Source organism: Schistocerca gregaria, chromosome 8 (assembly GCF_023897955.1).
Source record: "Schistocerca gregaria isolate iqSchGreg1 chromosome 8, iqSchGreg1.2, whole genome shotgun sequence".
Classification (NCBI taxonomy): Eukaryota; Metazoa; Arthropoda; class Insecta; order Orthoptera; family Acrididae; genus Schistocerca; species Schistocerca gregaria.
In genome coordinates this window covers 264,353,201-264,379,909 of record NC_064927.1, presented here as the reverse complement: position 1 = coordinate 264,379,909, position 26,709 = coordinate 264,353,201, and the positions used below count along the sequence as shown (strand labels likewise).

Below are 26,709 nucleotides of genomic sequence, written 5' to 3'. Positions count from 1 at the left end.
TATGCGGATGTAAAGGGGCATGCAGTCTCTGCTGCTCTCCCAGCCATTGTCAGTTTTTGTGACCAGAGCTGCGACTTCTTAATCAAGTAGCTCCTCAATTTGCCTCACACAGGCTGCGTGCACCCGCTTGTCAACAGCACTTGGCAGACGAAACAGTCACCCATCCAAGTGTTAGCCAGTCCCGACAGCACTTAACTTCGGTGATCTGATGGGAAATGGTGTTACCACTGCGGCAAGGCTTTTGGCAGCTTGTAATGTCCCACTAGTTAGTGAGTAGTTAAGAAATGGTTTAAATACCTGTGAATACCTTGCCTTCGGTGTCCCTCAATGACTGCATACATGAGCTAAAATATACTTTTTCAATAAATACAAGATACCACAATGGATTTCACGACAATGATATAGGCCACAACTGAAGTAAAGTAAGTATGTAAATTTATTCACTTCAAAACCTGTATCTTATGAGCTCATGATCAATCTTTGGTGTAATAAGCCTCATTGTTACTACTACAGCTAACGGATGGTAGCACAAACTACACTGGCGATATTAAATAGTCCAGATGCAGTTATATGATAGAAATGCATGTGGGAGGTCCATTGCATTGTTCAACACTAATACTCAACAAAGTACGAATATAAAGTCACATACCATTCTGCCTTTTGCGATATTAAATCAAACTGTTTAACACTCCAAAATAATCTGTCACTGCACTGTTCTAATATGCTGCTTTAGACAATGTCCAACTACTGTAAATCCAAACCTAAATCATGCACCAAGAACTTATCTCAACTGTATGCACAGATCTGTCACCGCCCAAACAATACTTGAGGCCGAGTATTTATACTCTTCCTACAATGTACTACTGGTTATAATAATGCAAAACACAATTTATAATATGAAATAGTTTAACAACATTATCAAACACTCTACAATATTCCCTACTTTGCTAAAACAAATTTAAGACACTTTCTAAACACACAAAAATCACATTATTATTGAAATTGCAGAAATAAGCTTTCTAACAATGCTAAATGATCAATTATCTATATTTTGTTAATTAGATTCGAGATTTAATTCCTATCATTTACAGATGAAGAGAATAAAATATATTATTCTTTTATCTAAACAATTTCCATATATTATTTTCCTGACTCTGATTGTTTATGGTACAAAGGGTATTGTAACTACTATTGTTTGATATTGCTATTATTCTTTTAAAAGCCTTTATCCTATTATCGAAAAGTAATTGAATTTAATTATAGCTGGAGATATAAGAGTACTGATCTAGTAATACCTAAAGCAGGGATGGTAACCATAAGCCTTTAATGTTACCAGCTAAATTAAATACACATATTTAAATCTTTAATAAGTTAGGTTTAAAGAAGCAATCATGTCATATCTCAAAGAGGAACTCAAAGTACTCGTATTTATCTCCCACCAGGAGCATGTAGAACTGTAGCTGAAGTTTAACAAAATAGTTTAATAGATGTGTACCTAGTTAATGATGGGAAGGACCCTCGACAGTATAGTCATCTTATGGAAATTAATAAGGAAATAGTGACTTAATATGTCTAAAACAAAGCCTATGGCTACAGACGAGACACAGAATGACACATTTGGCTGTCAAGAGCGCAACATATGAATCATTCAGTGAGCACCACGGCAGAACCTTACCAAAAGACCTCACACAAAACACTGAGAAATTCTGGTCATACATAAAAGCCATCAGTGACATCAGAGGTAAAAAGAGTCCAGGTGGTTATGGATGTCACAGGAGATGAAACTGGGGGGGGGGGGATCAAAAAGTTGAGATGATAATCTTCGGTCTTAGAAGTTCTTTTACTAATAAAACAACAGAAGCAGCACCCAACATACTTCTCATGCAACATCAAAGATGAGTGGTATGTGTGGGGTCAGCTAAAGCATCCAATTCCACCCGTCTGCTTCGTCCCATGACGTAATTGCGGTGTTCGATGTCACTACGGCAAGGAGTTTTCAAATTGGTTGTGTTTGTAGATGTTGTGTTGTTGTATTTGATTGTGCCCTCTGGGGGTGGACATGGACATGCTGAGTTTAACATGCGGTAGTATTGATTTCATTTGGGTTTTGGTTGTCATAGTGCTAACGTGGTTTTTTACTTTAGGTAGTTGGTGCTGTAATGTGGTTAGAAGAAGTGTTTTCAGTAAGTTATTAAGGTGGTTGTTGTAGTTTCTTTTTTTTCCAGAGGCTTTTGTTGGAAAATCATTTTTGTTTTGGTTTTATTCTATAGAAATTGTGTTTTTCTGTGTGTTGTATATTTATGGTAGGTCTGTTGTGTTTTAATTGATCTAGTGAATGTGGGGTATTTGATTTTTTGACACATTGAGAATTTGGTTCCACTTTTTGGTGTTGAAGGTGCTGGGTTTTGGGTACCAATAGTGGCGGTTGAGCTATATAGGTCAAGGTAAATGTCCAATTCCACTTTTAGGAGCTGTAGGTGTTGGCTTTTTGGTATCGATAGCTCAAGGGAAATGCCAATTGCTGTGGTTTTGTTGGTGTAGTGAAATGTTGAAATTAAAATTTTTTATACTATTTATTTTGGTATGCTGTGGTGCTTTTTTTCTTGTTGTATACCTAGCTTGTCCGTGCCTTAACCCCCAATTTTCCATGGTTGTCCTGTTAGTTTCATTTTATTTCTAGATGAGATGTTATTATGTCATTTTTAATTCTGGCCCGTGTGTTAGTGTGTGTATGTAGTGATGTCATTGTCATCATTTCGTATGCGCTCGAATAGCCATTTCCGCCATATTGATGGCGTCGTTTCAAAGTAGACGCATGGAATCAGATGCTTCTGTAATACCCTGTGTATGGCACTGCAATGCAATTTAAAATCATTACAATTAACCAAGGCCTGATACTATCCCTGTCATATTCTACACAGAACTAGCAGCTGAGTTATCTTCCATTTTAACTCTAATTTACTATGGAGGCCCTGAACAAAAAGCTGGTTCCACTGAATTGAAAAAAAGCACGCAGCGCATCTGTGGGGACATAGAACCACTGGCTCCATCTCCCAGTAATATCGCTGCCCTACCACAGCAAGAACATTATCTTTGCCATATCAGTTCTCCATAGTACATGCTCTATGCTACACAATCGTGTATACGCTGAAAGAATAAAAGTATTCATAGTAAATGACGGGAGTGTGAGTGATTATTTATCGTCATAATTACCACATCTGTTCCCCACTACCTACATCGCTCTCATTTTCATTCTAATGACTCAGCGCATGCTGACATTCCATGTGCAACATACCACATTACGGGTGCGCTCCAGAGCACTGCAATTGTTGACAAACAACTGCCGCCATATAGGACTGCCTTCACTGCAGAGAACAGATATTTAGACAATGTCACATCGACAACAGTTGCACCATGCTCTGGGCCACGCTTGCCACATGACATCACTCAACAAGCAGGCACAATATGTCTACCTGCTACCACATAGTGTTTTCACACCTTGCGACCACAGCATATCAAAACAGTATGCCTGAATTCAACTATGACCCACACACCATGGGAACACAAGGAGTCCCTACAACAGCCTCCGTGTTGGGTGACCTACACCGATGTGCCATCCACCACGACTGCCACACATCCACCATGCCATGTTTGTTGGTAACCTGCTATGATGCTGTCCTCCACAAAGCCAATACACCAGATGGGACACCATCACCGCATCCCGTGATAATCAGTCACGGAACCTGCATCACCAACACACCTACCACAACTACTGCAGTGCGACGCCAGCTGCCACGTCTATCTGCGCCACCAGACAGTATTCACGAATCTGCACGATTATGACAACCCTAAACTGGTTCCGGTCCCTCACCATCAGGCAGATTACCACCAGCCACACACCAAGTTACAACTTTCACTGCTACAAGTTGATTCTCCTCAAGTATGGTGCACACTCTGCAAGTGCATGATGCAGTCAGCCGGGATCACAGACAACTACGACACGTTTTTGGCACTTTTGAACCACCTCCACAACCAATACCAATCTTCAAAGTTACCTGCTATTGCACATAACAACCACTGACAGATACGAGACAGCAAAGACACATCCTGAACAACAATTCCACCTAGCGATCACTGAGATGTCACTGGGCCATGATATCCCGTGAGCACTATGGCGCAGGTAACACCTCCGAATCAATACAAACCTCTTACCAGCTCATGCTCTCTGGTCACTATGGCTTCTCAAGCTGCCTGAAAAAGTACAGACACCCATGCTAACGCGTGACGACAAACCGTCGGAAACCTGGTTACACCTTGCTAACTGTATGCTTGCCCTCACACAACATCATGCCTTGATGAGCACTTGCATCGGCTCTGGCACGGATGTTAACACCGGTTGCATTTACAGCCAGTTCGGGACAGCCTGCACACCAGCCATGCTCACGGAGACCACCGCGCAGCACTCAGTGCGCAGTGCCAGGCCAATCCATAGTTGCCCAAGATGCTCCGACCTCAAGCGAGTCCTTCCATGCTGCACCCACAGTAGCCTCACAAGACTCCGCATCAGTGGGGCACCAACAATTAGATACCACGAAGGACTCGGGCACTGCATTTGTAGTGGAATGTAAACAACCACCTGCTGCATTCACGCCCAACTATCAACCCATGCCTAACCGTCACAACAACTCATCTGGCCAGGACGCTGTGCATACTTGGCCGTACCGACCCTCCTGGTTCCACACACGCTTTAGTGCCAACGTGCGCAGCTGTCATCTATTCCACAGCTAGACAAACTAGTAGAGTGGCCTGACACAGTTGCACCAGGCTGCTCCCCAGTTTCAAGTCACCTCACTATGAAACATGACAACACTCATTATAGCCTGCGTCTATATTCCAACAGTGCATGGCTCTTCATCTACGACGACCATCTCGGAGAGTACTTCCCAGTTGACACAGGTGCCGATGTTAGCACGCTGCCACCTCAGCTATACAACTGCCATGTGCTATACAATTACGCACTGTGAACAATTCAGTGATTCCCATTATAGGCGCAGCCTCTATCACAGTCAGCTGACAACCACACCCTCGCCCATGGACATTTTTCGTAGCTGACACTGTAGAGCCAGAAGTGGGTGAAGATTTTTTGAGGCATTATAATCTTCTGCCAGATCTGGGTAGGCCATTACTACTACATTGTGAGTAAACAGTGACCACCTACCGGCGGACGAGACTCCACCAACCCCACCTCCTACCTCTGAAACAGTACTGGACCTCATGCTTAAGTGCCCGGCATTGTTTGAGGAGCTTAAATCCGTAACTAGCGTGTACACTGACCTCTGCATATCTGCCACACCAATGCGAGCTCATGAGCAGCTAAATAATGCCTCTGCAACTACTGCTCTGAGCTCACAACACAACTGCACATTATACAGCAACAGCTGTTGTCGCACCAGGAATGAGAGCCACGTGTCCGAGATGCAGCCAGGCCTTCAGAACCAAAGGTGCCTCTTACTTCTGGTGACAACACTCCCGCAAGTGTGCATGCAAAAACAATGATACTGCTATCATGAGTGAATCAAATGTAAACAGTGACGTTGCCTCCACGACTGGATAGTGTGCCTCCCGTTGCTACTCCACATCAGCCCCATAAAAAGATTAACACTGTACACAATGGAACTGTACACATAATTAATACTATACCCGGTCCGACACGGGTCCCACCGCATCACAAACTAAAGGTGGCCAAGGACCTGTTATGCGAGCGCACCATCAAAGTATCAGACAGTGCGTGGGCCTCTCCGATTACTATGAGAATGAAAAAAGATTAAATGTCTCAACTGTGCGGGGACAATAGACATTTTAATGCATGCACCATCATTGATAATTACACCAATCCCAATATTCAGGACTTCTCCCACGGACTGGCTGGTGCAACCATCTTTAGTGTGTTTGACTGCAAAAGAGCTTATTCACAGTTCCCAGTGTCCTTGGAAGACTTCCCAAAGACAGCAATTATTACACCATTTGACTTATTTGAATTCCTCTTTATGCCTTTTGGACAAAAGAACAAAGCCCAGACTTGGCAACGGTTAATGACGACTTATTTTTTACCAAGCCCTTTTGCTATTTTTACATGGATGATGTAATTATCATCTCACAAACACCTTCAAGCAGTATTCGACAAACTAGCGAGTATGGTGTTGCAGTCAATGAGGACAAATGCCAACTCTGGCAAAAATGTGTTACATCCATAGGCCACCTTGTTGGTGCTTCGGGCCTGCCCCACCCCAGAGAAGATAGACCAAATCCATAACCTACCACCCCCATCGGACTATCAAGAGTTACGCTGTTTTTTAGGAGGTAATTAAATTTTACCAACAACATCCACCCCATGCTACAGAAACACTTCTACCACTCACAGAGTCACTCGGCAGCAAGAACACATCAGGCAAACATAAGCTCACTTGGACTCCCGATATGCCAGCAGCTTTCAAGACATCAAAACTGAGCTCGCTTAGACCATTACCCTGGCACTCCTATAGTTGGATGCCCATATGGTCATAACGGCGAATGCCAGCAACCAGGCAACTGGGATGGTGCTACAACAGGAAGTCATAAATGCAACCAAACCCCTATGGTTTTTCCTCACAGAAACTTAGTGACTCCCTGGTCAACTTCCAACCGTGACTTTTAGGTTCAGTACTTTCGAGATGACATCCAGGGCTTACTACCTACACAGACCATCGTCCTCTGGCAGATGCCACACCTCTGACTGATATCTCTGCCGACAGCGTCGTCCGAGCTTTCATCACACTTCGGATTGCATGCACTGGCTGCCCCGAGTCCCTTACAACTAACAAGGGCTGGCAGTTTAAGTCTGACCCCGTGAACGTCAACCGGTCGGACCTAGTGAAACATGTCAGGGACCACACCTGCCACGTCCGCATCCCACGAACACCCACCACGCCAAACTGACAACCTCTAGGCACAAGGACCTCCAATCGTGTACTTATGTCATGCTCAGGACTGATGTCATCAAACTCACCCTCCACACTGTGTTCAATGGCCCGTAAAAGGTGTTGAAATTAGGACCTAACAATTTTGATATCTTGCAAATTGGAAAAATGACAACAGTGCCACTGAACCACCTAAAGCATGGACTTCAGAGGACATACCCAGTGTTTGCCCTCCACTGGCCCCAGCTCCAGGCCCCTCAAGCCAATTTACAATAGGCCTATATCTACAGGACTAGCTCCCAGAAGACATTTCTGTAACACCACAGGACTCACTACTCGTGGTTATGGCCAAATTCGACAACAGACAGTTAGGCTATGGCATGTTCTCGAGGTCATGCTCCTTCTGCTTACAAGTGTCATAGCAGGTGTGAAATTAACTCTTTCTTTGGACGACTACCTGTTTGTGTGGGCCCTGGAGCGCTTCATAACAATGACTGACAGCCCACATACTGCTGCCGGCAGACTGACAGCCTTGCCAACACCACACAACACAGCACCAGCCACCAACACCTCAACAGACACTGCTACCACCCCTTCGGCTCCACCACTGGCATCATCTGTTTGCTGCCCTTTACAGCCGCCCAGGCACCTGGCAGTGTAAGATATGTTGGCCCTTGCCATTAGGACAACACTCACAACATAAATGTGTCACCATGCCCCACACTTGTTGGGAGGGGGGCGGCAGTTAGCCCCTGTGGGGACATAGAGCCACACTGGCTCAACCCCCCCCCCCCCCCCCCCCACCCCGCCTTGCTCCAATAATATAGCTGCCCTACTGCAGAAAGAACAACTGTATCTTTACCGGGTCAATTCTCTGTAGTATGCTCTCTATGCTACATGCATTGTGTGTACACTGTAAGAATAAAAGTATTCATAACAAGTGTTGGTAGTGTGAGTGATAATTTATCGTTGTAATTACCAAGTCCGCTCCCCACTACCTACACATCCATCCACAAGAATGGTAACAAAAGTGAGCCACAAAATTACCATCCCCTCCCCCCGATATTCACCTGTTGACATACTGTAGAACATATTCTGAGCTCGAACATAATGAGGTATCTCTACAAAATGACTATATCTATGCCGACCAGCTATATCTCCAGAAACAAGATGCCAGTCAGTCATAACTCCAAAAACATGAATCATGCGAAACTCAAACTGTGCTTTTCTCACGACATCCTAAGAGTCGTGGATCAAGGCATTCAGGACAATGCAATATTTGTGTCTCAGAACTACACCTGCTTATTACCAAAAGCACAACTGTATGGGGTATCAAGCAAACTTTGTGATTGGATTGAGGGGTTCTTGGAAAGGAGGACATGATACGTTACCTTTGATGGAGAATGATCAGCAGATGGATAAGTAACGCCAGGTGTTCCCAGGGAAATTGTGACCTTCGCTGTTCATGTAGTATTGACCCGTCAGAAATATTAATAGCAACCTCAGACTTTCCACAGATGATGTAGTTAGCTGTTATAAGTACTGTCTGATAAAATCTGTACAAATATTCACTTAAATCTTTATTACATTTCCAAATGGTTTAAAGACTGGCAACTTGCTTTTAATGCTCAGTCAGTAACATTATGCATTTCTATAAAAGAAAAAAGAAATGTAGTATCCTATTAGTAAAATATAAATTCCCAAAGATTGGAATTAGTCAGTTTGGGTGCAATAATTTGTAGGAATAAGAAGTGGAGGGGTCACAGTGTCACCAGTGTGACAGTGTCACCAGTGTGACAGTGTCACCAGTGTGACAGTGTCACCAGTGTGACAGTGTCACCAGTGTGACAGTGTCACCAGTGTGACAGTGTCACCAGTGTGACAGATTGGAGACTGGTTGATTAGCACAACACTGGGAAAATGAAGTCAATCTACAAACGAGACTTCTTACAAATCCCATGTGTTCCCTTGCCTATCTCAGAGCAATGTTCAGGTGTGTGGGACCCAAATTAAACATTACTGATGGAGGATACTAAATGTACATAAAGCAGGGTGACATGAATGGTTCGATCCGTTTGAATCATGAGATAGCATCATGGAAATATTGAAAAATCTGGAATATTGGTGCAAATCATCCTGCAAAATCTTCTTATAAAATTTCCATGACCAGTATTTAGAGCAGTATCTAGAGAAATTCTTCAGCCCCCAAAGTATCACACCCACAGAGACTGTTAAGGCAAATTTAGACTAATTACAGGATGCACAGAGGCATTTAAGCAGTCAGTTCTATCCATGCTGCATAAGCAAGTGGAATGTGAGGAAAACTTAAAACATATGGTACCATGCTATATACCATCTGTCACGTATTTCAAAGAGGCTTCCAAAGTAAGTATGGTGAATTTCCCTGCAATAAAAGGCAAAATTGTGTTTCAAAAAGATAACGTTTCTGAATACCTGCCTATTTATATTCACAGATTCACTGTGTGCACAAGGAAAGAAAGAAAAAAACACATAAACAATGGCTTTAACTCCTTGCTGGTGTACTGCAATATAATATGGGGGCATGCTTCCTATGGCAGCACCAACAGTTATCTCCACTACACTACTGACTTACCTGAAACTCGTCAAAGCATAACAACCAGGCTTTGTTACTTAGGTCTCTAGCAACAGGAGCAATAGGATCAAATGGCTGTGGTTTTGTGGTATCGTATGACTTGACCACTGTCTTCTTGACTTCGTGAATTCTTGCATGAACATCTAACATAAATGCATTGAAGTGAACACGTCTTTTATCTTCTGTCTGGAATGTATAGGGAATATGGGGATATGTCATACTTGTATAAAGCGATACATCTGTAAAACAAAGATAGCATAAGTTGGGCCTTCTTACCTTACAACATTCGTAAAACATGTCCATAAGCATAGTTTTTCCTCCACCAACTGCTCCATGAATGTAGAGACCTTTAGGAATTTTTCTCTTGGCTCCTTTAAAGAATCTACTGAAGACGCCACTTTCGGGTGGACTGTAGCTTTCAATGTCGTTATAAACTTTCTGCAGCTTTTCAACAACTTTTCTTTGATATTCATCATGAATTAGTTCGCCACTTTTAACCTTTTCATCCAAGGTTGCAAGCGGTCCAAATTGAAAACCATTTTGAAGTTCTGTTTTCACAGTATGTTTAGAGTAGGGACGTGATGTATTTATGAGGCGGACTTTCAAATATTTACAATCATCTAAATAAGGGAACTTTGTATATGGTTTGAAAGAAATCATACACCTCGCGATTGTCATTTTTCATAGTTGATTGTCTTCAAAAGGATATTACCAGTATATGCCTAACTCACAATTAAACTTACTGTAATGTAATTATTTCACGTAATGTTGTGGTCATAACCTAGAAACATAATTCATACAGTTCACGAACCTCGCCATTTTGCGCTCCTCCTACCAAAGTTCATACTTCTTTGACACCATCTGTAATAAGATTTCATATTTTTATTTTCATTTACTGTTTTGTTAAGAAGTTGTCCACTTGCTTCAATGTACGAATAAAAGACTAGCATCGAAATATCTCATGTCGTAACTTTTTGCTACAGGCAGCAATCTATGTGCGACGATGTGCACCTGTAAACTGTATCTTGTGCTATATGAACTTGGACGAAGAAACTAGCAAGGGAAATGGGAACAGAATCCCGCCGGCAGCCGTGGCCGAGCGGTTCTAGGCGCTTCGGTCCGGAACTGCGCTCCTGCTACGGTCGCAGGTTCGAATCCTGTCTCGGCCATGGATGTGTGTGATGTCTGCGGGTTAGTTAGGTTTAACCAGTTCAAAGTCTAGGGAACTGATGACCTCACATGTTAAATCCCACAGTGCTTAGAGCCATTTGAATAGAATCAGGCTCGGATTTAACCTTTAACTGACGACATGCCGATATTGTAGCACTAACGTTGAGGCGCAGTCTGTGAGACCTCTGTATTGAATGTGTTGTACAAGCATCAATATGACGTGTTATTTAATTTTACATTTATAACTACTTCAAACAAATGCAAAACAACTAGAAGAAATACTAATTTGTTTATAAAAGATATTTTTGCCGCCTTTCCTTGTCTTGTTTCACGAAATGTATTTCTAACATAAGCTGAGCAGAAGAGACACAATATTATCAAAATAACCAATAAAATTTGTTCATAGTACAAATCATTCTTTGGAACAGTGAACTGTAAGACAATCTGAATAATTTAACACATAATTTAGAATTTTTTATCATTTAATGAAAAAAAACTGCAAGAGCACAACATCAGCATCAGTTTTTGCATTGAAATGTAGCACATTGTACACAATAAGGTTTTTTGCACATGTCACGAGTATAAGCCGTTTTTCTCTTCAATTTTGGTGGACAGGTGTAGCACGTTCGTCTGTTTTTTCCTCCTTCCTCAAGGGCTGGTGTTTGTTGTTCGGCTGTGTGGGGTCCAAGAACTCGGGCGACTGTCGCTCTTTGTTCCTGTGGCAATCTGTTGTTTACAGCGCGTCGTTGCATCTGAGGTAACGCTAACGCACATGTTAACATTTTTAGAAATATTCCACTTTCTGTTGGGTTGGTGAATTGAGTGCTGCACAGCACATACGCATTTATACCACTCAAATCTACAATTCTGCAGAAAATTGCCACTAGCCAACTTCTTGTTCTTCAGCTGCACATTTCTTGTCCATTTCATCTACTCCCCGTTCTCGAAATTAAAATAGGCAATAATTTCACGCTTCTTTGTATGTCGACCAATTTCATCAGAATGGTGCATTGATGAAATTAGCGCCACTGATTTAATTTTTTAGGTATGTATGAACATAACATTTTGAAATCAAATAATGCAAATCCTGATTCATGGTTTTTGTTGGGAAGAAATTCCTTCTTTTTTACTTTTTTCCTAGTTCCAACATATGTAAGTCCTTTTTTATCAAATAGTCCATCAATTCAATAGGTGAAAACCAGTTGTCAGCAGTAACATTGCGATGAGTGTCGTAAATTGGTTTACATTAGTGGACAACGAATTGAGTTGGTTAACTAAAATTTCTTTTCTTCATAGGTTAAAGTTTGGCCTTCAGAACCTTTTCCAGAATAAACGTACCCTTTGTAGAAGTAGTTGGTTTTACTGTCGCACATACATATAATTTTGTTTCCATATTTGGCAGGTTTTTGTGGCATTTAGAGAACAATAGACACCAAAATTTCATCTACAGTACCACTTTCTCATAAATTATACAGGCTTTGGGCATTAGAAATAAATATTTCAAATATAAAAGATGTATCCTCAAGGTTATCACTCAATAACCTTTCACTCCTGTTTGCTGCATTGTAGAATCGTAAGCAGTGCTGTAATACAAGAGATCTATTTTTGCACATAATCCAATAGAAAACCATCACTTGCGAAAATATAGTCAGCATTTTCATGATTTGATTTGAACACTGCTGAATAGAACAATACACTAAAAATGCTCTCAGTTCCATTGCATCTATTTCAATGAGTTCAGGCCATGTTTCGTTTGTGAAATTATTTTTATAAGCAGCAACTTTTTTATTTGTCCATTTCAAAATCTCATCCATCATTTCGTTATCCATTAGCTTATACCAAATGGAAAGAGAGTCATGCTTTTCCTTTTTAAGGCAACTTTGATGAGGGTAATTTTATGATAATATTATGTGAAGGAGTTCTAACAGCTCTGTTTGGTGCATTCTTTAACTACCTGTACCTGTTCTTGCCATAAGAACTTTTTGAGGTTCCATGTATGTGTTCCATGTCTAGTTCTTCATCAGACGATGAAACGTCTGAAACATCAATTTCTGAATGAATGTTGTAATCAATTTCTTCGTTTTCAGCATTCTCAGATGTCTCCTCTACATTACTAAGGTCTGTGTCGTCTGTTTCGTCCAACCAACTCTGCACTACCGCATCAAAATTTTAATCAGTAACAAGTACCTGTTTTTTGAGGCTATATGTTGTTGATACACCTTTAACCTTTTAGTACCATTGTTTATGTGTACATCTGTAAAGCAGAATAACAAAATAACCCCTTCGTTGTAAATAATCACGCTAGCTAGCTCTGAGGTGTGGTTGGAAAGACCGCAGTCAACATTTAATTAATTCTAACTCGACTATCTAGGGGAACAGCTGGTTCACTTACAACTACGTGATTCCGCTTGCACTTCTCAGAAGCTACTGAAAGGGCGGGGGAAACTGAGCACTGGAAAGTACTACAATCACGTTATGCAACATATTTGCGGTCCCCACACCTGAGCAGTTAAAGGTTAACGCAATGGAAAGTAAACCTTCGGTTATATTCATGGTGCTGCGTAGACTCTTTTATTATTACGATATTCCAGTGCCTATGTTTTTTATAGGTACGACGCAATATAGCATCGCACTACTCCATTGTTGTGACGCATGAATGACGACATATGAAAGTTTGAGTCTGGTCATATGTCTTGCATGGATAGCCAAAGTGTTAATGCCCCGCTTCTGGGCTATAGGGAAGACGAGTCTGCCGGATCAAAGCATACTCGCGGATTAATGACGAGGGCTGAAGAGGTGGGCAGCCTGGAAATGTTTAAAAAGTAACAAATAAAAAAGCGGTTAAAGCGGACAACACGCGCAAAGCGGGAAATGGACGTTCGAGTCCCGGTCCGGCAGAAATTTTCAGTGGCGCGATTCAATTATACGGCAACTGGGAATACATTTAATGTATCTTCTATTAATGATGTGGTTTGTAAATGTCAAATACATGGAAGATACCGTAGAGGTTTCTCTAGCTCAGTTACTATCATGCGATGCAATGTATGTTGTGTCAAATAAAAGTATGGTGATCCCAAATTCCTGAAATCACGCGCTGGAACGACCGCATCGTTCACAGGGACAGCTGAATCTGGCCTCGGAACCATAAAACTTACCTTAAACCTACCGCGAAAACCGCGCCATATTATGTAGGTTTACCAAGACAAACGCTTAAACAGCTGAGCAGATATGCCCATCCCTTCGACCACAGATACCAACATCTGGGGCCAAAGGTCCATCCATTGGCATTACACTGATTGCCATCAGACCACACAGTAATAATAATAATAATAATAATAATAATTTAACTGTCATTCAGCCATTACAGCAATAGACAACGTCATATACATACTAAAATACAACTAATAGTTTGAAAGAAACAACAGGTCTGTTGTTAACATTATAGTATTATATTACAGTTGATAAATTCTCTTATATCATAGAATGGGTGGAGGATTAGCGAGTCATGAATTGTTTGTTTGAATAATTGTTCAGGTAATTCTTGAACAGATTGAGGAAGATTGTTAAATGATTTGTACCCCATGATTTCATAGCTGTTAAGTGACTTTGACAACCTGTGGTAAGGAATATTGAGGCATCTATTCCTTCTTGTATTGTGGCTATGTACATTTTCTCTGGTTTTTGTTCTGGTAATTTCTTCCTCGTATAAATTAGAACACAGTATATCGACAAGTTTATGACAGTCATGATTTTCTGTTCACAGAACAAAGGTTTACAGTGTGCCTTATATGCAGAACCAGTAATTATCCTAATAGCTTTTTTTTACTGTATTAATATGCGATGTACACAGCTAGAGTTCCCCCACAAAATAATTCCATATGTTATTATACTTTGAAAGAATGAAAAATAGGATGTTCTAACATATTTTTCAGGAACACAATCCATAAGTCGCCTTAACAGGTAAATAACTCTCGACAACTTAGCACTAATATATTGTACATGTTGACTCCAAGATAATTTATCATCTATGTATACCCCCAAAAATTTGAGATAACTTGGATCATCTGACAGAAGCTTGTCTCTAAGACTACAAACTAACTGCAGTGTTTTGTTTTCATTCAGCAGGAATCCATTTGCCTTTAACCAATAGGATGTCTGGTCAATTGTCTTTGCTGCACAAGTTTTAAGGTTATTTAAATCATCACTAGCATGAAGAAATGTGGTATCATCTGCATACAACACAGTGGTGGACTTGATAAATAACGGCAGATCATTTATCATTATCAGGAACAAAAAGGGGCCCAGCACAGATCCCTGCAGAACACCTACCTTGACTTGTTCTATACTCGACAATTCTTTCCCTACACAAACAACTTGCATACGATTCTGAAGATATGATTTAATTAATTTAAGGCTGTTATGTCTAATGCCATAGAATTCCAGTTTTTATAGAAGTGGCTTAAGCTTTACACAGTCAAAACTTTGCTTGGATCACAAAATGTGAGTTGAGCATAGCCCTTATCCTCAAACACTTGGTGTAAGTATTTGACTACAAAGTCTATAGCATCCACAGTAGACAACTTTTTCCTAAAACCATATTGAAATTCACTAATTATTCCTAATTTTTCAAAATAAACAGATAGCTGTTGCTAAATTACACATTCCAGTATTTTAGAAAAAGCTGGGACTATGGAGATTGGTCTGTAACTGGAAGGTCAGTCTATACCTCCCTTTTTATATATGGGAACTACCCTAGCCACTTTGAGTTCTTCAGGAAAATATCCACAAATATACATTTATTTATACAGAATGTTAAGAGGTACACAATATAGTCTATTACTTTCTTTACTAAATTACAGGATATGTCACATATATCTACACTCTCTGAAGATTTCAACAGTTTTACAATGCTTAAGACATGACTAGGTGATACCTCGGAGAACATAAACATACCTGTGCCTGTTGGTGTACTGCAAACATTTTTAGAAAGTAACTCTGATGAACTGATATCAGGTTTGATTAACATCTTCAACAGATTTAATAAAGAAATCATTGAATTTTTAGGGACTTTTTTTTGCTTCTTACATCTTTAGCAACACCATTTATTAGTTTCCATGCAGCTTTGCAATTATTTGCGGAATTATCAATGGTATTGAAATTATGTGCTTTTTTGTCTTCCACGATGGCGTTTTTATACTCATTCCTGCATTTTACATAGGCTGTTTTCTGATTGCCACATATATTGTGCAACACCATAATTTGGTTTTCATATTTGATAATTGTTTAGTGAACCATGAATTTTGTCTGTTTGTAGCCCTGTTTGTAAAGTCTTTGTCAGTTAATTTGCATTTCTTTATGGGGATGTTGTCATTAAATTGTGTTAGAAATGTTTTAAAAAATCTCTCAAATAATAGTTTCCCTGACAAATCAGCACTAAGACTATAACTTGTGTCACCATGACATTGGTTGAACCAGTCTCTCTCAGCAAGGGACTTTCAGAGCTGAATAATTTTCTCATCTGTGACAGGTCTGGTGATTATAGCTTTTGGCACAGGCTTCGGAATATTACTATTATCAATACAGAACCTAATTGTATAATTTAAAGATACAGAGTCATGATCTGAAGATGGAAATTCTGTAACATCACATGATTCTTCTGTAATTTTAATGTTGATAAAAATATTGTCAAGACATGCTTTATCTCTTGTGGGCCTGTTATTGATTGAGTGTAAATTGCACTGTCTTAGAAGGTTTCTCAACTCAGTCACAGTTCGTTTATGTGTTGTTATATCAAAATCTGCATTCAGATCACCACCAATTACTGTGTCATAATGCAACCATCTGGTCCCTCTTAGTACATCTAACAGCATGTCCAATTTTTGTTGAAATACATTGATGATACCCTTGGGTGACCTGTAAAGGGATACTATTACGAATTTAAAACTGTCCATAACTATACCAGTGGCTTCAAAGTTCTGTTCCTCACATAAATAATCTAGGTCCAACTTAACAATGGAGCAGCTGAATAAGTGATTAATGTACACTCCTGGAAATTGAAATAAGAACACCGTGAATTCATTGTCCCAGGAAGGGGAAACTTTATTGACACATTCCTGGGGTCAGATACATCACATGATCACACTGACAGAACCACAGGCACATAGACACAGGCAACAGAGCATGCACAATGTCGGCACTAGTACAGTGTATATCCATCTTTCACAGCAATGCAGGCTGCTATTCTCCCATGGAGACGATCATAGAGATGCTGGATGTAGTTCTGTAGAACGGCTTGCCATGCCATTTCCACCTGGCGCCTCAGTTGGACCAGCATTCGTGCTGGACGTGCAGACCACATGAGACGACGCTTCATCCAGTCCCAAACATGCTCAATGGGGGACAGATCCGGAGATCTTGCTGGCCAGGGTAGTTGACTTACATGTTCTAGAGCACGTTGGGTGGCACGGGATACATGCGGACGTGCATTGTCCTGTTGGAACAGCAAGTTCCCTTGCCGGTCTAGGAATGGTAGAACGATGGGTTCGATGACAGTTTGGATGTACCGTGCACTATTCAGTGTCCCCTCGACGATCACCAGAGGTGTACGGCCATGATGCCGGGTGTTGGCCCTGTGTGCCTCGGTCGTATGCAGTCCTGATTGTGGCGCTCACCTGCACGGCGCCAAACACACATACGACCATCATTGGCACCAAGGCAGAAGCGACTCTCATCGCTGAAGACGACACGTATCCATTCGTCCCTCCATTCACGCCTGTCGCGACACCACTGGAGGCGGGCTGCACGATGTTGGGGCGTGAGCGGAAGACGGCCTAACGGTGTGCTGGACCGTAGCCCAGCTTCATGGAGACGGTTGCGAATGGTCCTCGCCGATACCCCAGGAGCAACAGTGTCCCTAATTTGCTGGGAAGTGGCGGTGCGGTCCCCTACGGCACTGCGTAGGATCCTACGGTCTTGGCGTGCATCCGTGCGTCGCTGCGGTCCGGTCCCAGGTCGACGGGCACGTGCACCTTCCGCCGACCACTGGCGACAACGTCGATGTACTGTGGAGACCTCACGCCCCACGTGTTGAGCAATTCGGCGGTACGTCCACCCGGCCTCCCGCATGCCCACTATATGCCCTCGCTCAAAGTCCGTCAACTGCACATACGGTTCACGTCCACGCTGTCGCGGCATGCTACCAGTGTTAAAGACTGCGATGGAGCTCCGTATGCCACGGCAAACTGGCTGACACTGACGGCGGCGGTGCACAAATGCTGCGCAGCTAGCGCCATTCGACGGCCAACACCGCGGTTCCTCGTGTGTCCGCTGTGCCGTGCATGTGATCATTGCTTGTACAGCCCTCTCACAGTGTCCGGAGCAAGTATGGTGGGTCTGACACACCGGTGTCAATGTGTTCTTTTTTCCATTTCCAGGAGTGTATATTGCCACACCACCTCTTATATGCAATTTTCTACAGTAACTATTTCTTACATTATGGTTATCAAGTTTGAGAACTGGAAGTACACTCTCAGTAACCTAGTGTTCACTCAGACAGAAAGTATCAAATTTGTTCTCTAGTCCAAAACTGTTTACAATAAATTCTTTATCTGTTAGTCCTTGAACATTTAGATAGCAAATTTTAAGATCATAATTGCTGTTTATTTTAGATTGAGCGTTTTGCTGAGGTGTTATGAAAATTGGTATATTACTTATCTAGTGGACTTCTTCATCTTGCTGCCTTCCACTAAAAAATCATTTAGATGGAGAGGAGGTGCTTTTTTCCCATCTACCCGTAACACTTGATACTGCTTCTCCTGCTGCAATTCTCTTTTCTCCTTTTAGAGGCACTGTAGTTACTGTTGTTGGTGAAACTTCTGCTGTTACTTCCTTTTCCACTGCTGTTACTGATAATGACACTGGTGACTGTGACGCTTTACATGTTTGCACAGATGTAATTTTTTCATCATAGAGTGTATCTGCAGATGTTTCTTCCTCATATGCTGTTGGTGCACATTTCTTTTCTGTTGTCATTGGCAGAAAACCTGTTGCAGGTAGTGCTATTTTTACATAGGCATCCACTCCTGCTGTCTTTATCAACTGGAGAAATTCTTTGGCCAGCACTTTCTTGCCTAGGTTGTTTCTGTGCAGTCCATGTCTTTGTAAAATGCTCTCTTACTGAACTCGTTGCTTCAATGAAAGTTGTATGCACAAAAACACTACAAATCTTCCTGAATTTCCGATTCGTTGCAATGATTTCTCTGTTTGCACACGAGTCTTCTGTTAAGTCGTGTCTGTAGGGAATGTTTACAACAAATACCTTCGCCTGTGAAATTTTTCCTAGCGATTCTTTCAGTGTTCTTACGGCAAGGTTACTTTCGTTTTTATAGACATCGTTTCCCCCTCCGATTATGACACAGTTGATGGAACTTTCACAGTTTTTCAGCACTTCTCGTAGAGGATCACCAGGTTTCGAAATTCCAGTCACTTTATATTCGGACTGCATATCAGACATGATTGTAACCAGTCCCTTGCCATGACTCGTCGATAATATGTATATTTCTTGCTTCTTCTTCACTGTTTCCTTTTCTGTCTCGTATTCAATTTTATTACAAGTTGCTCTCACACGATTTTTTTTGTTTAAAATTATTTGATGGTAACGTGTTTCTGCTGGAACTTTTTTGTTCTGCAGATCTTTCTGAGCAGTTACCTGTTACACTGAGATTTTTTGTCTGTGATTCTGAACTGTCTGCATTTAGAACATCGTATTTATTCATTAGTTGAACACGAAAAACATTGGTATTTAAGACAGGTCGAGAGATTTTCTTAGGCCTAATATATACACACTCTCGTTTGCCTGTTTGCGTATTGTGGGAAGGTCCATATAGTCGATCAAACTTTTCAGCATTTCTGCATATTGTCTAGCTTTACGTAAGTCACTTTGCAGTTCTTCCCTCACACTTATTTCGAGTCTCGTGATGCACATTGCAAATGCAGTTTCAAGACCGTTACACTCAGTTCGACAATCACATGTGGGCCTATGTTGACCGAGATTTGCTTCCACGAAACATCAAGAATGACACTATTTATGTGCCACTAGACATATTTTAACACCTTTTATCACTTTTTTTGCACATAGCATACAATTCACTGAAGGTAATTTACCGATATTCACGGAGTGATTTGCCACTACATCCATATGCGCCGCCATCTTGAACAGTGTCTCCTGGAAGCGCTACAAATGTAAGAAGATAGACTGTGGTCCTCTAAATGTTGCACTCAGCCATACATGCAATTACCGGTACTAAAATCATTAGGTCCCCACTGGTAATATCAGCTTGTATCAGAGAAAAACTGAAGCTGCAGCAAAGCAGCGTCGGTTACCCTGTGACAATAGAAAAGCCACTGGAAAAGTAGCAGCTGATTTCAAAACGTGTAGCCATTGACTGTTTACCAGCACAGTCTTGGACTCTAGCACTGTACATGCCGAGGGTGCAAGTTACATTTTAGTTTTAATTTATTGTTGAATTCTAGCATACATACCTTTTAGCCATGAAAAACTAAAAGCATGACAAACATAGCAAAATAATATTTGACCTTCATTATACAAACATTTACTATTGAATTCTAGCATAGATACCATTTAGCCATGAAAAACTAAAAGCATGACAAACATAGCCAAATAATATGTGACCTTCATTATACAAACATTTGTGGTATATATTCGTAAATTTATCTTCAGACTGAAAATGTTAAACTACTAGATGTAAATGACAGCTAATCACTTGTTTATATTAAAGCAGTTAATTAAGTTTGTGAATTAAGTTCAGTGAGCACCATTCCTCTTAGATTTTATGCTATAAACCTGTCTATGGCGTCATGTACACTCTTGATTGTATCTACAAGAACTGGGATAGTGTAAAGTGGTGGCAAGTGACCAAGTCTCAAAAGCCCCATTGACTCTGCATTTCTCATAATGCTAGCAATTGAACAGCATGTGTTTTACACCAGAAGCTGCTAAATCATCACACTGACAGTAGGGTGTCAAGTTACATTTTGTGTGCTTTCTAGATTCCTTGATTACTGATGTCGCCTCTGGACTTCGAAGAAATGAATCACAGATTTTCCCATAGAGTAGAAATATTTCTACTCTCTAGATTTTCCCTGTGATCTCATTTCACAAGACTTCCTGTACTCGTGACGTGATGTTGCAATATAGACGACCATAGGAGCTACTATTGACTTTTGCTAGTGTTCGACACAGGTTCTGTCAGCACCATCTTATCTCTAGGTGGTGTTGGTGCCATGTAATTTGCAACACTCGCATCTCTTTGTCCTCAGCTCCGCTGTTTTCATTTTGTCATGAGTGAGTTTGAGAATATAATGAAAGAGTCTGTTACTGGTTTCAGAGTCGGATACAACGCCCTATTCTGTAGCTTTGGTAAAACCAAGAAAGAAACTGAAGTTCTATGCATGAGACTGAAGTGCACTGGAAATTCGTTTTCAGTGAGAAGCAGCGTTCATCCGCAAAATTACTCTGATTCTACAAGCAGTAAGTAAGAAAGGTACCTTGAGGGTTCCACACAGGAGTGACAGTTCCCAGCAAACCCCTACGTGGGAGACCGATTGCTTCATAAATTGTAAATGTCTGGGCAAACGCACAAATTCGTAACTTTTTTCTTTTGCATGTTGGTACTGTGCCTGCTATGGGTTTATTTACGGAATGTCATTTTTTTTATTGTAGTTCACTGTTGATATCTGAATTCATATATTTACATTTTGTCATTTGGAGATACTGAATCGAGCTGAGGACTCTAGGAAATGGAGTGCCAAGTGGAGAAATATGAACACTTCCCACATATTCTCCCATTTCAGTTCAACATAGGGGTGGTAGTAGTAGAGGCAACCCAAAATATTTGCGCATTGCATGGGGATAATAACACTGGACAGAGCACGGGGGTCAGCTGAAGAATGGGTGTGACCCATTGGCTTTGACGAATGATGTTGTATTTTACTCATAGATATTAATATCTTTTTTTTTTTCGAGCCTTAGATAAGAAGTCAGTTATCTTCTTTGGCTAAGTGTCATCATTGTAAATTGAAACGTTTTTTTTAAGACAGTGCTAGATACAGTGTAATATTTTTGCAACTTGTATTAATTTAAATCTATAGTTTGTTCCAATTCATTTGGTATTTATTTCCACTCTTAGTGAGCTTACGATAATTTGGAAGAACGGCTTTTCATTCTGGACAACTTTTATTTTTTGATTTTCGTTTGCAGATGCAAATTTATCTATTCCTATAGATATGGAAGACTTAAAGCAGGCTTTGGGTGTAGATGTGATGTGAACCATTCGGTTTTTGGAATTATATGGTCTTATTGCTACTTATTTTCGATGTCTTGAGTGTGGCGATTATATGCACCTGATAAGTGTGTCAGTGCATTGTACTCATGATTTACTCGTATGGAGCTGTACCAAAGATTGAGTATGGCGTTCAATTCTACGAGGATCATGGTTCGCAAAATCGAAGCTGAGCTATATAATAAAAATTACATGCTGCTGGTGTTTGAGATATCTTGTGTGGTTGTGTGTACAAGAATGTCATGTGAGTGAGCATACCATTCTAGACAGGTAATCTTTTTGTAGTGAAGTATGTGGGGAATGCATAGAGTGTAGGTGACCTTTGGGGGGAGAGGGGGGGGGGGCGTTACCATAAAAATTGATGGGTTTGCTTTTGACAAAACCAACATGAAAGGGGGGAACCTATGGTGGGATTATGGATTTTGGGGGCTGTAATTTCAATAACAGATTGTGACGATGTGGTTTTCACACTGGTTTCTAATATAACGGAGAAAGTGTTGGTGAAATTAATTGAAGATCATGTGGCCAAGGGTTCTGTTGTTACTTCAGAAGGGTTTTCTGCCTACAGGGTTTTGGGCAATAGGGGTTTTTCATCATCTTGTCGTGAATCATAATATTAAATTCTGAAGTTCAGCTACTGGGGACTCTACCATTAGTATAGGAGGTTATTGTTCAGCCATCAATTCTGTTGTAGGAAAGGGGAAAGGACGTGTTTCCAACCCACACAGCCATTTAGATGAATATTCTTGGAAGCATGAAGTGTGACCAATACTTATTGCCCATTGAAGCATTTACTTAAATGTATTGGGCAACTGTATTCTCCAAAATTTGTTAGCTAATTTTATTTTGGGATGAGGAGTCAAAAATAATAATTAAGGAAAAGGGTGCCCTTGTTTGACTGGTTAAGGTAGTGATTTGAAGTTTTTGGGGCTAGCGCACCATTCTTCATTTTCTTATGTTAGGTAAAGTTCTTTCGGTGGCTATCTTGTTATTATTTCAGCTCATTTTGTTTATGTAAACTTCTGGGTTTATATTTTTGTATGTATGTGTATTGTAAGTTTAGGATTTTATTTTTAAGTTGTACTGAATTTGTCTTTTTCCATGTATTTCTTTGTCATATTATATTGTTCTTCATTGTGTTTGAATTCGTCAACTGCACTTTAGAATACAAATTTTACAGTTGTTGCTCTTTTCACCTCCATTAGCAATAGTATTTCTAAGATATATTTTAGTCCATACTAGTACTACCGAAGGCGAAAAGATCAACATACGAGAAATTTGTATCCCGTAGTTCAGTTGACCTACATATGTCAATTGAAGAATATGAAACTCTAATTAGAGTCATGAAAGATGGAGGTCGAGTTTAGGATTGTACTGAGCACCTACATCATGTATTCTCTGATAGTTAATGAGCGTTCAGCAGTGTTGTGAGCGCGCTCTGCTTTGAATGTTATATGCAGTGCGAGCATTAACATGATCATAGAGAGCTATTTAGTGAAGTTTTATTCCATTTGTTGCCAAGACATAATTTGTAGGATACATGCTTTCGTCAGGCGCAAAGCATTTGTATGCGCGTACCACAACTGTCGCTTGGAACTAGCACCGATGAATTTCCTGTCCTTGCCTCGATCTGTACGAACTGCCATTGCTTGTGGATCGGACTATAGCGCTATCAAAGACGAGAAAAGTGACATAAGTAACATTGTCACCCTTTACCGAAGTTGAACTACGCTGGTAAGTATCCTGTTCTTCAGTTGACCTATATATGTCAACTGATGTACAGGATACAAATTTTATGTATGTCGCTATTTTTCACCTTCGCTAGCTTTCTATTCTTTGCTTGACCTATATGGCTCAACTGGAGTGTGGGATACAAATTTTACATATATCAGTCTTTTCGACTTAGCTAGTACTAGTATCAAATGAACAATAGGATACTAGCAGTACCAGAGCGGAAAAAAACCTGTAAAATTTTTATTCCATACTTCATTTGACCTACACAGGTCAACCGCTAAAGAATAGGATACTAATGCTAGCGAAGTCGACATATGTTAAATTTCTAACTTGGACTCCTGTTAACCTATACAGATCAAATGAAGTTCGGAATACCACTCATGTGTGTCAATTGATGTATTCTCTGTTAATTTTTCTCCTGTCCCTTCTTTTTATTTCATTTTTGCGAAACTATCCCATTCTTCAGTTGAGGTATGTAGGTCAAGTGAAGAATAGGACTCTAAGAAGCGATGTACTTTACATTATATTTGAAATACAGATGTACGTATTATGTGTCTACCATCTGTTTTCACTGTCCTGGATTCCTTTATTTCTGAACATTCGTCTATACTGTTGAATCTGAGCAATACATCATCTCTGGTAACTTCTGACTTCATTGGTCAATACCAGCAGGTCGATCACCTTCTTCAGTAATTATGAGCAAGGCAGAAAAATAGATTTCTCGTTTTAAGGAGGATCGTTTTGACATAAGCTATTCTCCACGTTTAGGAGGATCTTTCAGGTTTCATGAAGATCATCTAAGAGCATTAATCCACAATCATCCATGTCAGTGTACTCAAGAACTGGCAAATGTAATGAACTGTGGTCATTCCACCACTGTATGACATTCACATGCAATGCGAAGGTTTAAAAAATCAGATGTATGGGTACCACAAGCTCTACACCAAAACCAGATAAATCAGTGAATGGCCACAGGTGCATCTCCGCTTGCTAGTAATCAATCAGCTTGTCAACAGCACTGACTATTCCTATCCTGTATTGTTACTGATGACGAGAAATGGTACCTTTATGCTAACATAAGGAAAAGAAATAAATGGTTGAGCCCAAACAAATCAGCAACTCCCTGCACAACGAGCTGCACACTTCCACAAAAGATAATGTTATGCATCTGATGGAACAGTGACGTTGTGATGTACAAAGAATTGTTTCCCCGAGATGTAACCATCACTTTTGGCATTTTTTGTCAGCAACTGAGACGTCTTGTAGACACAGTCCAAGAACAAGGACCATAAAGACTGCGTGAAGTGATGCTACTCCATGATTACACCTGCCCACGATCTTCTGGACTGAAAAAAAAACGCTATATAGGAATTGGGTTTTGAAGTCATTCCACACCTGATCTTGAACCCTTAGAGTTTCACCTTTTCGGCTCTCCATCGAACAATTTTCAAAAAAATTCCTTTTCTGATGAAAATGCGCTCCAAACATGGCTTGACAAGTTCTTTGCTTCAAAACCACGACAATCACGGTATCTAAAATGTCGGCAACTGTTGAAAATAGTGAAAGAGAATATACTATTGCTGGCTAAAGACTTTGTTATGTGTATCTATTATGTTTGTTAAACTTATGGAAAAATGCTATGAACTTATGCACGTTACATTAATTCTTCTTCCATAGCTCACAAATATTAAAATTCGTAATTATATGGAATGTGCCAGTTTAACATAAAGTTTCTATACACAATATAATTAATTTTTTACAGCTTTGTATCTAAAAATTTATCTGTTAATTAGAAGGAGTTCTCTTTCAGAATTTGTTTTAAATACATTTTTAAATGTTGTGGCTATCTGTCATACTTTTAATGCTATTTGGCAAATTACCAAAGACTTTTGTGGCTGCGTAATTCACCACTTGCTCTGCCAAAGTAAGATTTATTCCAGAATATTGAAGTTCATGCTTTCTTCTAGTGTTGTAGCTATGCGCTTCACTGTTATTTTTGAATTGGGATGGGTTATTAATAACAAATTTCGCAAGTGAATATACTTGTTGTGAACGTACTGTGAATATCCCGAGTTCCTTAAATAAATGTCTGTATGGTAATCTTGGGTGGGCTCCAGTTATTATTCCTTTACATGGCTTTGTGCAATGAATACTTTGTCTCTTAATGATGGATTACCCCAACATATGATGCCATGTGAAAGCAGTAAATGAAAATAGACATAGTGGGTTAGTTTATTGATGTGTTTATCAACAAGATTTATGATCACTCTTAAACATATAAGCAGTGTGTTTCTTCCAGTTCAATTTCTCATAGTGCACACACTCAGAACTTTTGAATATTCTACATTAGCAACACACATCTGTTTGTAATCTATATTTATCAATAGTGTAATCCCATTCACTGTACAGAATTGTATATACTGTATTTACTCAAAATTTAGTGAGAGTCCATTTGCAGAGAAGCACTTAATAATTTAGTGAAAGACAATATTTACAATTTCCTCAGCTGATTCTTGTTTGTTGGGTGTGATTACTATACTTGTATCATCAGCAAAAAGAATTAGCCTTGCATCCTTACGAATATAGAGCGACAAGTTCATCATCATCATCACCATCATCATCATCATCATCATCATCATCATCATCATTTAAGACTGATTATGCCTTTCACCGTTCAGTCTGGAGCATAGTCCCCCTTATAAAATTCCTCCATGATCCCCTATTCAGTGCTAACATTGGTGCCTCTTCTGATGTTAAGACTATTACTTCAAAATCATTCTTAACCGAATCCAGGTACCTTCTCCTTGGTCTGCCCTGATTCCTCCTACCCTCCACTGCTGAACCCATGAGTCTCTTCGGTAACCTTGCTTCTCCC

General features: G+C 40.3%; 1 protein-coding gene across 2 annotated transcripts in view; it reads right to left on the bottom strand.

Moving 5' to 3' along the window:
* The window catches only part of LOC126284228 (putative ATPase N2B), a 68,674-nt gene extending 57,917 nt beyond the window's left edge, over positions 1-10,757 (bottom strand). Inside the window, exons 1-2 of one of the 2 annotated variants that reach the window (XM_049983003.1) lie at positions 9,847-10,757; positions 9,571-9,756 (exon numbers count right to left, since the gene is read on the bottom strand). In XM_049983003.1, the coding sequence (XP_049838960.1) occupies positions 9,571-9,756; positions 9,847-10,248 (588 nt within the window). In that variant the 5' untranslated portion in view covers positions 10,249-10,757. The remainder of the gene's footprint in view (positions 1-9,570; positions 9,757-9,846) is intronic. The other variant, XM_049983004.1, reaches the window with a different exon arrangement.
* Positions 10,758-26,709: the final 15,952 nt, after the last annotated feature.